The sequence below is a fragment of the Mus musculus genome, chromosome 11, assembly GCF_000001635.26.
Source record: "Mus musculus strain C57BL/6J chromosome 11, GRCm38.p6 C57BL/6J".
Taxonomy (NCBI): domain Eukaryota; kingdom Metazoa; phylum Chordata; class Mammalia; order Rodentia; family Muridae; genus Mus; species Mus musculus.
In genome coordinates this window covers 5,271,880-5,283,945 of record NC_000077.6, presented here as the reverse complement: position 1 = coordinate 5,283,945, position 12,066 = coordinate 5,271,880, and the positions used below count along the sequence as shown (strand labels likewise).

The 12,066-nt window shown below is 47.4% G+C and overlaps 1 protein-coding gene and 1 pseudogene across 2 annotated transcripts in view; one reads left to right on the top strand and one right to left on the bottom strand.

The window, feature by feature from the left end:
- Nucleotides 1-7,617, top strand: part of Znrf3 (zinc and ring finger 3) — a 168,519-nt gene extending 160,902 nt beyond the window's left edge. Inside the window, exons 7-9 of one of the 2 annotated variants that reach the window (NM_001080924.2) lie at nt 506-608; nt 1,441-3,138; nt 4,185-7,617. In NM_001080924.2, the coding sequence (NP_001074393.1) occupies nt 506-608; nt 1,441-3,138; nt 4,185-4,222 (1,839 nt within the window). In that variant the 3' untranslated portion in view covers nt 4,223-7,617. Of the gene's footprint in view, nt 1-505; nt 609-1,440 lie in introns of both variants that reach the window. The other variant, NM_001290501.1, reaches the window with a different exon arrangement.
- On the bottom strand, nt 8,375-8,684 carry Gm30172 (predicted gene, 30172; annotated as a pseudogene).

Here is a 12,066-nt window from a genome sequence, read left to right as displayed (position 1 = left end):
CCATGCAGCCTTGTAAGTCTTGTAATATACCGCCATGAATTTCTCAGAACAGTGGACCTTCTTCTTTTCTTCTATCTCTTTTCTAAGCATGCTTTCTCTCATGCTGTAGACTTCCTTGCTCTTTGTCCAATTATCTGACTCTAGGCCAGCTTAACTTAACTTAACTTAAGTGGCATGACTCTCTTCCCTCATCCATTGTCCTTGGAGCAACTGATGAGGCATACTGCTTGCCTGGCCTGGAAGTTTTCTCTTTATCACTAATAAAATTATCCAGGAGGACACAAGAAGAGGAAGAAAGGAAACCAGGCCCACTTGGCACCCTTCCCTTGTACTGCCGAGCTAGGAACACTTAGGATCCATCTTACAGCAGGGGGACACCAGCACAGTGCACAGGCTGCCTGTTCCCCGTTGGCTCCATTGAAAGAAGCACGTGGGTGAGGCTGAAGGCAGAAGTACCCTCTCTCCAGTTCACCCTTCGGTCTGTGTTCTTTATCTCTCTCTGCAGGAGCTTCGGGTCATCCCTTGTACTCATCGGTTCCACAGGAAGTGTGTGGATCCATGGCTACTGCAGCACCACACCTGCCCCCACTGTCGGCACAACATCATAGGTAACTATTACAGGCCTTGCCACACCCTGACCCTACGAAGTATGACAAGTGCGTCATACTTTGGGCTCATGAGCAAGCTGAACCAACACAGCATGGTTTTCTGGACCTGCAGATGTGGACCTTAGGTTTTGGAAGTTGTTTGCACAACTCTAAGCAGAACCTAGCATTAAGGATCACTTTGAGCTGCAAGTGACATGGTGGCTTAGTGGTAAACTGTTTGCCTAGGATGTGCAAAGCCCTAGGTTTGACAGCCCCCTTCGTCCCCCGCCTCTAAAGAAAATCATCTTATGTTCAAGTTTGAGTTTCCAATTAAATAGGATCCTAGTTGGGTATGGGTGTGGTAATGTATACCTGCATACCCAGCACTTGGGAAGTAGAAGCAGAAGTTCAAGGTCATCATTAGCTTTGTGGCAAGTTGGAGACCAGTCTGGGGTACAAGTCTGAGGAAAAGTAAAAAAAAACAAAAAACAAAAACAAAAAAACTCAGCCTCCTGACCTGGCCTCCTTAAGCCTAAGGCCCCATCTCTTTAACAGATGACAATAACATTGACTGCCCAGGCCTAGACTATAGGGTTGTTTCCAGTGACATAGGGATGATGAACATGCAATGGCAGTGTTTGCAGCTGCACCCACAGGGCAGCGTGGGAGGCACTCTCGTCTTTGTATTTGTTTTGCTCACATAGACTATATGTGGGGAGATGGGAAAAGAGACAGGTCAGCCTCTACCTACAGTGTACAGTGTGGCAGGGTCAAGCATAGACTTCCCTGGCACATAGTTCCACTTGATGCTTCAGTCTCTACCCCATTACCTTATTTCCTCCACCTCTTCCAGAACAAAAGGGAAATCCAGGTGCTGTTTGTGTGGAGACAAGCAACCTTACACGTGGTCGGCAGCCAAGAGTGACCCTACCGGTACATTACCCAGGCCGTGTGCATAGGACCAATGCCATCCCAGCCTACCCTACTAGGACAAGTATGGACTCCCATGGCAACCCTGTCACACTGCTAACCATGGACCGGCATGGGGAGCAGAACCTCTATTCTCCACAAACACCCACCTATGTCCGTGGCTACCCACCCCTGCACCTGGACCACACTCTGGCCCCTCATCGCTGCAGCCTGGAACACCGGGCCTACTCACCAGCCCATCCCTTCCGCAGGCCCAAGTTCAGCAGCCGCAGCTTCTCCAAGGCAGCTTGCTTCTCCCAGTATGAGACCATGTACCAACACTACTACTTCCAGGGTCTCAGCTACCCAGAGCAGGAGGGCCAGACAATACCCAGCGTCACACCCAGGGGCCAATCCCGTGCCTTCCCACCAAGTGGTGCCAGCAGCCTGCTCTTCCCCACAATGGTACATGTGGCCCCTCCAACCCACGTGGAGAGTGGCAGCACATCTAGCTTCAGTTGCTATCATGGGCACCGTTCTGTGTGTAGCGGCTACCTGGCTGACTGTCCTGGCAGCGATAGCAGCAGCAACAGCTCTGGCCAGTGCCGCTGCTCTTCCAGTGACTCCGTGGTGGACTGCACAGAAGTCAGCAACCAAGGTGTGTATGGGAGCTGTTCCACCTTCCGAAGCTCCCTCAGCAGCGACTATGACCCCTTCATCTACCGCAGCCGGGGGCCTGCTGTGCACCTTGAGGGCTCCCCTCCACCAGAGGAGCTCCCAGCAGGACACAGTCAAAGTGCTGGGAGGGGCGAGCCATGGCTAGGCCCTGCCTCTCCCTCAGGGGACCAGCTGTCCACCTGCAGCCTGGAGATGAACTACAGCAGCAACTCCTCGCTGGAACCCAGAGGGCCCAACAGCTCTACCTCAGAAGTGGGGCTCGAGGTTTCTCCTGGGGCTGCCCTGGACCTCAGGAGGACCTGGAAAGGGGGTCCAGAGGGACCATCATGTGCTTGCTGCTTCGAGCCCCAGCCCTTCCCGCCGGGCTCTGGGATAGAAACAAGTGCAGGTGGCAGCAGTTTATTCCTGGGTCCTCGGCTCCTCGAGGACTGCAACCCTCCAAGTGGGGAGCCACAGCTGGGGAGCTCCCAGGGCCTGTATGGTCTTCACTCAGACCATTATCCTAGGACAGATGGGGTGAAATATGAGGGCTTGCCCTGCTGCTTCTATGAAGAGAAGCAGGTGGCCCACAGTGCTGGCAGGGGCAATGGCTGCTACACTGAGGACTATTCAGTGAGTGTACAGTACACACTCACCGAGGAACCCCCACCCAGCTGTTATGCAGGGCCCCGGGACCTGAGCCAGCGCATCCCCATTATTCCAGAGGATGTAGACTGTGACTTGGGCTTGCCCCAAGACTGCCACGGGATGCACAACCACAGCCCCTGGGGTGGGGCACTGAGCTTGGACGTTCCCCGACTCCACTGGAGTCTAGGCACAACCCGGGAAGAGGAACAGGCTCCATGTTACCAAGCTGAGGTGCAGCCTGGCTGCTCTCCAGAGGAGGCAGGTGCTTCCAGGGCTAGCCTCTCCAGTGCCCCCCAGGACACTCAGGAGTCTCATGCCCTGGCTGCTGAGGCTTCAGGTGAGAACAGATGACAGTAGTATTTGTATAAGGATCCTTGTCTCAGACCTTTTTTGTTTGGCTTCCTCTGTGCCTTTGGCTTCTGTACTTGATGACTTTCAAACATTGCTTTTCAGCCCTACCCCTCCTCAAACGCTATATCCATGATGTTGGCATCTCCTCCCATCAGATGCTTCATATCCCAAAAGCACATCTCAATTTTATTAACTATTCTGCATCTCCTATGGTTCCCCTTAGTCCATCCCTGTGTCTATCAAAGAGCAAAGTCCTGACAGAGGTCACTGCAATTGTTTGCTCTCCCACTTGGGAGACCTTAATCACGGTCCTTATACTAGAAATGCTATCGTGACTTTTCAGTTACCTTTATAAGATGTCTGTTTTTGTGTGTTTTCTGTTTGGTTTTTGAGACAGGGTTTCTTTGTGTAGACCAGGCTAGTCTTGAACTCAGATCTCTCTGCTTCTGTCTCCTGAGTACTACTGGGATTAAAGGCATGCACTAACACTGCCCAGCATAAGATATCTTCTAACTGGAGATGCTCCTTTTGATCCAGCCTGTGTCTTGTTCCTGCAGCATGTCAGGTTCATTTCCATCTCCATCGAGATCCTTCGATCTCAGCTCCACAGCCTTCCTTTCCCCATCAGTGTCACTCCCACTGCTATCTCCTAATCACCTCAAGCCAGGCACCTCGTGGGAAGATCTGTGATCTGTGAGGAGTCTCCCCTGGCCCCCTGGGAACTAATTCACTTAACTTCAGTTCTACCTATGCTTCTGTGATATCTTAGGAGATTCAGTATAGGCATCAAGGGAGACCTGCTCACCCTCTGCCCCAACAGCTGTTCTCAGTGTAGACTTGAGCTCCTCAGGAAAGGAGCCATTGCTGCCCCCTTTATCACACAGAGCCAAATCACCATTGTGAACTATCACATCCAAGGGCCCTATGGATGGGCTAGGGATGCTCAAGGACCTTACCTGATACGTACTACCCAAAGCCTGCTGTGCTGGCTCTCTCCAGACCCTTGATGACTGTTCTCCCTCTTTCTCCCAGGACCAGGATCTGGCCCAGGCATCGGTACGGGAGCTTGAGCTCAAAAGGAACTCTTATGTAGAAATCGTGAACTGTACGGAGACTTCAAAGTCTGGCTTCCTTCAAAACTACTATACACACACACACACACACACACACACACACACACACACACACACACACACATATATATATTTTAGCTTTGACAAACACAAAAGTGGTAATAAAGAGAGCCCTCCTCAACCCAAAATGTGAGCCACCTGTGGCATCCCTTCCTCTTTAACAAACCAACAGACAAAAATCTCTTGAGTCCTTTGCCTCTTTAATAATGTGTTGTTCTGTTTTGTAATGTGTGCTTGGGTTTCTGAGGTGTGTGGGATTGAGTTCTCTGCTTTTTTTCTAAAATATTATATGTAAATGTAAAAAGTTATTTAAATATATATTTTAAAGAACCCTAACTACCAACTTCTGTTGAAAAAAAAAATCACTGCTGCATTAAATGAACCACATCATGTGTCAATACTGTTGTCTCCCTGGAGGGACCTCAGGCCTTTGAAAAGCTCAGGGTTACACCTGCCTTATTGAAAATGAACCAGAAACTTGAAGTAAAAAGCTCCAAGGAACAATACAAAGCTGCCTCATCCTTTTTCCCTTTTTTGAGGCAAATCTGAACTTCTGGGCTTCTGGGAAGCCACACCTCTCCTGCCCACACCTGTAGGCAGCAATGGAACAGGAGGGAAGTGGGGGCAGTGTCAAGCTATTACTGCCTAGGCCAACTTTATTGGAGACAGTTCTGCCCATTCTCTTCTGTTCCTTTGGTAGGTCTTTATCCCAGCAGAGGCTGTGGCTGTGACCAGCCCTGTTACTAGGGTCTCTCCTGCACTCTGACCACCAGTCAAGGGAAGAGACGCTCTCACCCTGTGGCCTTGGAGTCTTTTGTAAAATCATTTTGGGCTTCATGCCATCAATTGCAGGGGTAATTTAAATGGGGTGTGCAGGGTGGACACCCAGGAGGAATGTTGATTTATGGCCTTGGTGTCCTGTGGGACTAGAGGAACAAGCTCTCCTCTCAGTAGCAGTGCACCGCTCCTTGAAAGGCATGCTGAGGCACACTTGTGCCCATGGGTCTAGGGCAGCCACACCCCTCAGCTGTTGCCCCCTTAGGTTGCCTTCTTGGGGGACATATGCTTGAACCACAAGAGTGTACTAAGCTCCAATTGGACCAGTCCCCCATCCCCAGAAACAGGCCTCTGCCTGGTGGCTGCAGCGGTTCACCTTGCCAGCAGATGTCTGCTAGCCTGTCTGCCTGATGCACTATTATGTACTGATTCTCCACGAGACAGACTATCAGATAGTTCAGACCCAAAGGGTAGGCTTTTGTATATTTTTTCCAGCCTCTTTTTTTTTAAGGGGAAGAGTTTTTTAAACCCAAACCACTTTTGGTTGTTTTTGTTATTGTTTTTAAGATGTTTTGTTTATTTTTAAAAGGGAGAGAGAATTATTTAAAATCACTTCAGGGATTGTAATCCTTTTTATTCAAAATAGTCCTTGTTCTTAAAAGTATTTTCTTTTCCTTAGAGGAAACTAATCGGCTTGGCCCTGTGTTTGCTAACTCTTCTGGTCACTTTTAGTCATTCATTTAGCAGATGTCTTTTTCCATCAGGAAGAGTTTGGCCGAGTGGGTCTGAAAACTCGGTTACAGAATGGGGACCACCTGGGTTGCCAGAGACAGAAATGACCCTTCTTCCCAGTCAGGCTCCCAGGAAGTCATCCCAGGGTCCAGATTGCACATTTGAGATGATCAGAATACTTTGTTCTTTAAAACCTCGTCCTAGGATGAGGGCATTTGCTTATTTCTATCCAGAATCTAACAAAAGAAGTCCCACGTCAGATGGCCCAGTTATTTGCCCTTTAGGAAGTGGCCATAGTGAAATTTGTTCTTCTGCCGGACTCTGGAGGTCGGTCCCTTGAGGCTATGCCCAGTGCACCTGTTGCTGAGGGTGTGAGAAGGGCCTAAACTGTTGACATGTAATCGGGGCTGCCTTTCTTTCTGGGGCCAGGAGTAGCAGCTGCTAAGAACAGCAGCTTTCCTTACTGTGCAAGGGGGGGGGTGGAGGCACAGCTTTTAACATGAACTGCAAAGCACAGCTTCTCATTGTTGAGATGTTTGTTGTTTCTGGTTTTCCTTTTTTTTTTTTTTTTTTTTTTTTTTTTTTGTGTGTGTGTGTCTGTATGTGCATATTTCTCCATTGGCTGAAACAAACCCCAGAAAGATTTTGCCTTTGTCCTGCCTGGCTAGAAAACCATTTCTCAGTACTCATAGATGAGTAGAGAATTTGAATGCCACTAGGCAGAGTTAAAAAAACAAGTTCAACTCTCCTTTGAAAAAATGCTACTAGTGGGTGACAGGCACTTGTAATTGTTGTAGTTTTGGACTAGTAGAAACAAAAGATTTAGAGACAATTATCATCTTTGTGTTGCCACATCAGACCAGAATAAAACCTATCTTATGCACCATTTAAATCAGAAGAAATAGTGTCTATGAAGTTCTGAGAGCCACAGTGCTCTCTTCTGTGCCCTCTTCTGGGGAGGGGAAGTGGAAAGGGAGTGTCAGTAGTGTGTGGTGATTGTATAGCCATGGACAAGGAGCACCCCACTGTCCACTGGGAGCCTGTGTGTGGAATAGCAAGTGTGGGCTTGATACCAGCCCTGGGTGTAAGACAGCCATGCCAACCCAAAATCTAGAACCAGATGAAAATGGAAGTTAAGTCATTGTGTACCTTGAGGTGCCTCTGTGGTCGTAGCTCCAGAAGCTGACCATCCATCCCCTCTCCCCCAGGCCCAGACCGCTGTATCCGTGTCCCTCTTTAGTCCCGTGGTTCAGGCCTTTCCCTATGTGCTTCTGCTCTCAAAGTCCACACAGGACTGATGCTTTTAAAATGTGGTCTGTAAAAGAATTTGAAAGTATCATCTTTTAAACTGACCTGCATTTTTCTATTCCTTACATAAACTTTTTGTATCGTGTTGGTCTAATGACACTATTTTAATTTTTTTTTTATTTCTCCCATAGCACTTAATATTTTGTAAAGATTTTTTTGTGATAAAATGGTCTAAGGGCTCTTTTTCCACATTACCATTTTAAAAACTTTTAAAAGCTAGAAAACAACTTATGTATATTCTGTATATGTATAGCAGCACATTTCATTTATGGAAATATGTTCTCAGAATATTTATTTACTAATATATTTATCTTAAGCCATGTCTTATGTTGAGAGTGTGACATTGTTGAAATAATCATTGAAAATGACTAACAAGGCCCTGTAAATACATGATAATTGCACACAGATTTTACATATTTGCAGACCAAAAATGATTTAAAGCAAGTTGTAGTCGTCTATGATTTTGTAACAAATTGTACAAATGACTGTAAAAAAAAATACAATTTTATCAAGTATGTGTCACATGTGGTCATTGCTGTGGCTCCTAACGTCTAGAGCCTGGGCCAGTGCTCTGATTTCCATCGTATCCAGAGATGCCTGTGACCTTCTGCTCCTATTAACAGATTCCAAGTCATCAGAGTATTGGCTGGAACCTGTGGGTTATATCCTTGAGTAACAGTGTGTGGCAGGACCCTGAAGCAGGAAGATCACATCTTTCAGACCATTCTGGACTACAGAGTGCATCCAAAGCTAGCCCGTGCAATGTAATGAAACCCTGTCTCAAAAAAGTAAAAGATGTGCTGGAGCCTGGGCACCTGCCAGCAGTCAAGGCTGTAGGTTCGATCCCCCCACACCTCCCTTCCCCTGCCCTGTGCCATCCACAGAAAACCAGTTGGGCATGGTGGCTTTGCTTAGGAGGCAAAAGCAGGTGGATCCCTGGGTTCAAGTTCAATTTAGTCTACATGGTGAGTTCTAGGACAGCCAGCTCTGTGTAGAGAGCCTGTCTCCTGACCCCCACTCTACCCCCATTTTTAAAAAAAGGACTGAAACTTTGTCTCTTTTCCCTGGAAGGGTAGCCACTAGTTTGTAAAACGTTCTGAGATTAGGTGAAAAGTGCAGCTTATTTTTCAGACATACTGCAGAGGAGAGTCCAACCCTATGAGTTCCTATTGTTTCTTATCCTAGCTTGGGCCACTTCTCGGGTGACAGCAGCCGTACTCCCTCCCAGCTTCCCACCCCTCCATGCACTCCTGGTGGCAGCTTCCAGAGGAAAGCTTCCCAGAGCCTTTGTTTAATGGCTTTGCCTAGCTGTACCTCTTGGCGCTTCCAGAAGGATCTCAGAGCATGGGCTCTGCCACAGTGTGGTACAGAGCCCGGTAACCCTCGGTGAGGATGCCATGGATGTTTGGCATGATCTCCAGCTGCTGTTCCTCTTGGGTTTCAGGAAGCAGTGTCCAGCCCTTGCAGGCTATGAGCCCACTGTCCCTGGACAACACTTGGGTAGTGGCTGCATGTTTGGCATATCTGTCCTTAAGATCTTGGCTGACTTGTTAACTTTTTCTCCTTTGAACTTTCTTTACTCGGGCCAAGAAGAAAGCAGAGATGTCAAAGTTAAAACTTGAGAAGGGAACTCAGTATAATTAGCAGGGATTTGCGTCTGAGTCTTCACTATAACAACAAGCACCATTTGCCGAGTATAGTCTCCTTACTGAGTACCTTTACATATGTCACTGAGTATTGGTCTGCTCAAGGCCACAAAGCTTAGGGACTTCATAGCTACAGCTGACATCTATTGCATACTAAGTGCGCTCCTTCTTATTCTCTGCCATCCCATTCAAAAGGTCTTTGCATGTATTGATTCATCTATTCTTCATGGAGCCCTGTAAGAGAAGCGCCAGTATTATAAGATCAAGGCACACACTTGAGACTTGGACCCTGACAGCCAGTCTCTAAGACATACTCTGAGTTCTGCTGGCCACCATAAAGTGACAGAACTGGACTCATCAGGTCAAGCCTCTGGCTGCCAAGTTTTATGAATGCAAGTTCACAGACTATAGGTACCCCAGGTGTGTATACAGAAGCATATACTACGCACCTTTTTCCTCTTTATTTTCCCTCACTGTCAACTTCCTTTTGTCTGTGTATATGAAGTCGCCCTCCAGAACTAAACATAAGATGAGCCCTAAATCTAACTAGATCTGGTGTTCCATCCCTCTATCACAGAGACTCTTCTACCCCAATCCTGTCTTCAACTTAAGGATTTTCATCACCTGCTGGTGAAATCTCTGCCTTTGGATGTTCCTTCCTCCCATCCATCTTACCACCACTGGTGGTTTCTTACCTCTCTGATGCCACCTGCAAACCTGTGCTCTGGAGTGCCCAGCAGCTGGCCTACTGGCCACTTGCTCTTGGTATTTCCTGTGTCTCTTGGTGCCTTTCAACATCGTGCTGTCACTGGGCTTCAGTCACTTCAAGGATTTTGCTTCTCCGAGCTTGGAAGGCACGCCAATAGCGTTTACCCTTCAATTGCCTCTGAGCACAACCTTGACCAGAGAGAATGAATTGGCAATTAACTGACTCTTTCCCACTTCCCAGTGGTGAGGTGGTACCTGGTGCTGGGTGCTAGTCTGCTTTATATCCATTCTGACTGCACAGATGTTGGTGGGACCACACAGCAGTCCTGCAGCCTGGTGTTCAATGAGATGGTTTACTGGAGTCCATAGGTAGGGATGCTGGGATCTTGTCTCACAGTGGTTGGGTGTTAGAAATAAAAAGGGGAAATGATTTTTTTGTTCTTGCTAAAGAGCAGTTCCCATGAAGAAACTAGAGTTATGTTAAGAGACTAAGCTTTAACATCATCTTACATGTTATTCCTTTGCCCCAGACTTTGGAAATCTAGCTGGATTTTGTGCCTCCTGCTCATCTAGACTTATTTTAAATACCAAGTAAGAGAAAGATGTGACTTTTTAAAGGTCATGATATTTTGGTTCTTAACAGCATGCTGGGGCAGGAAGCTGGAGTCAGGAAGAGCTCAGTAGGAACATAAGGCAGTTTGCCTTCTGGAAAGATGAGTCCACAGCAGGCAGGAAAGGAATAGGACCCACTTGCAAGACTTCTATATAAGCTACAGTCACAACTCCTGCCCATTCATACACAAACGACAGCAGGTAAGTCCTGCTGGACTGTGAATACACCTTCTAACCTGATAGATAGCAAAAGCCAGGAAAAGCCACTCAACAGGGAACATAAAGAACAAGGTGTACTTCCTGGGACTGGGAACAATTTGGGTAAATTGAATCACACTAGAAGACCTGGCTTTTTCAGGAATATCACCTATACAAAAATGAAATCAGGGACTAGAGAGCTCGGCAGTCGAGAGCTGGCTACTATTCCAGAGGATCCAGCACCTTTTTCTGACCTCCTTGGGCTCCCGCACATAGGTAGTACACACATCGTTGACCTTTCTGCTTGAATGTGAAGCTGTCCTAGGACTTGGAAGTCCAGCAACCACGCAGCTCTGTTGTTTTTTGTTTTTGTTTTTTTGGGTTTTTTTTGTTTTGTTTTGTTTTTTTGTTTTTTTTTTTTTCGAGACAGGGTTTCTCTGTATAGCTCTGGCTGTCCTGGAGCTCACTTTGTAGACCAGGCTGGCCTCGAACTCAGAAATCCGCCTGCCTCTGCCTCCCGAGTGCTGGGATTAAAGGCGTGCACCACCACGCCCTGCTCCACGCAGCTCTGAAGTGTTCTAAGAGGGAAGGGCATCCTGAGACATAGAAGCCCAGGAAGCACACAGCTCTGAGAGGAAGTTTCCTCAGCAGAGGCAGTGCAGCTCCCAGGGGAGGGGCCCCCAGCTGAGCTGAGGAACTCAGGATCCTCAGCCCACTTCTTCATTTCATTCTCTTCATTGCTTCTTGGCTTCTTCTGATGAGAGTCACACCAGATAGAGATTTATTGAAGGGTCCAGGCTGGGGAGGAATAAATCCAGGCGTGGCTGCCTCTACTCCTGAGGGGGAGCAGACAATTGGACAAAGCACAATGCTTTTATAGGGGTTCTTGATGGGGGAGGTGAGGATTTCCAGGGTGAGGATTGGTGGGATTTCAAGTCCTGAGCTTAGGGGAGCCCGGGATTGGTGGGTTTTCCTGTTCAGAGATTGATGGCTTTTGTTCAGACTTTTCACCTAAAATTAGCATAATCTGGGGAGAGGCCTGCTGAGGGGCTAGGGATGACCTTCGTGACAGTTACAGAGACTGCAAACATAGTTATGAGAGTTAGGAAGGTCTGGAGGAGGGCCTTGGCTGTTGGAGCTCTTCAGGCCTTGAGGGTTTATGAAGGGAGTCTGGCATTGGAGCCTTTCCTGCCTCTTAAGTGGCCTTAACAACATATATCAGGCTCACGCACATACACATAATAAATATTTTTAAAATAAAATTACCATATTTTAGGTGCCTTAATTTTTATTTTAGCTACCTTAGTAGGGGGGAGAAATGTTTCTTTTTCTTTTTCTCCCCTCCCCTCATGTCTGTGCGTTGTGTGTTGCTGCTTTCCCATGTCTAGTCTAGTCACCTGCCTTTCTCATCTGAAGCAAATCGCTGTCTGTCTAGATTCTGGGTGGCAATGCAGGCAGTTTTGAGCTATTCACTCCAGGATTTCTGATGTCACTTTGGTTTGTGAAGTGGGTGTGGGCAGGTATTACATCATCATATTTTACGGTCAAGTGATTTTTTTAGAAGAAGCTCCAAAACGTCTGGAGTCTTCATTTTCCCTAAAAGGCTTGGGGGAAATTCCCAGTGTGCTTTAGGAAGCACACTTTGCATAAAATGCCACCAGACACGCAGACCAGATTATGTGGGCACAGATGCAGGGATCATCCTTTTGTGTGCAGAAGTGCCCTTCTCCATGCACATAAAGAGGGTACTGTTAATTTATCCAAATAGCTGCCAAGGTTAGGGGACCAGAAATGAAAGAA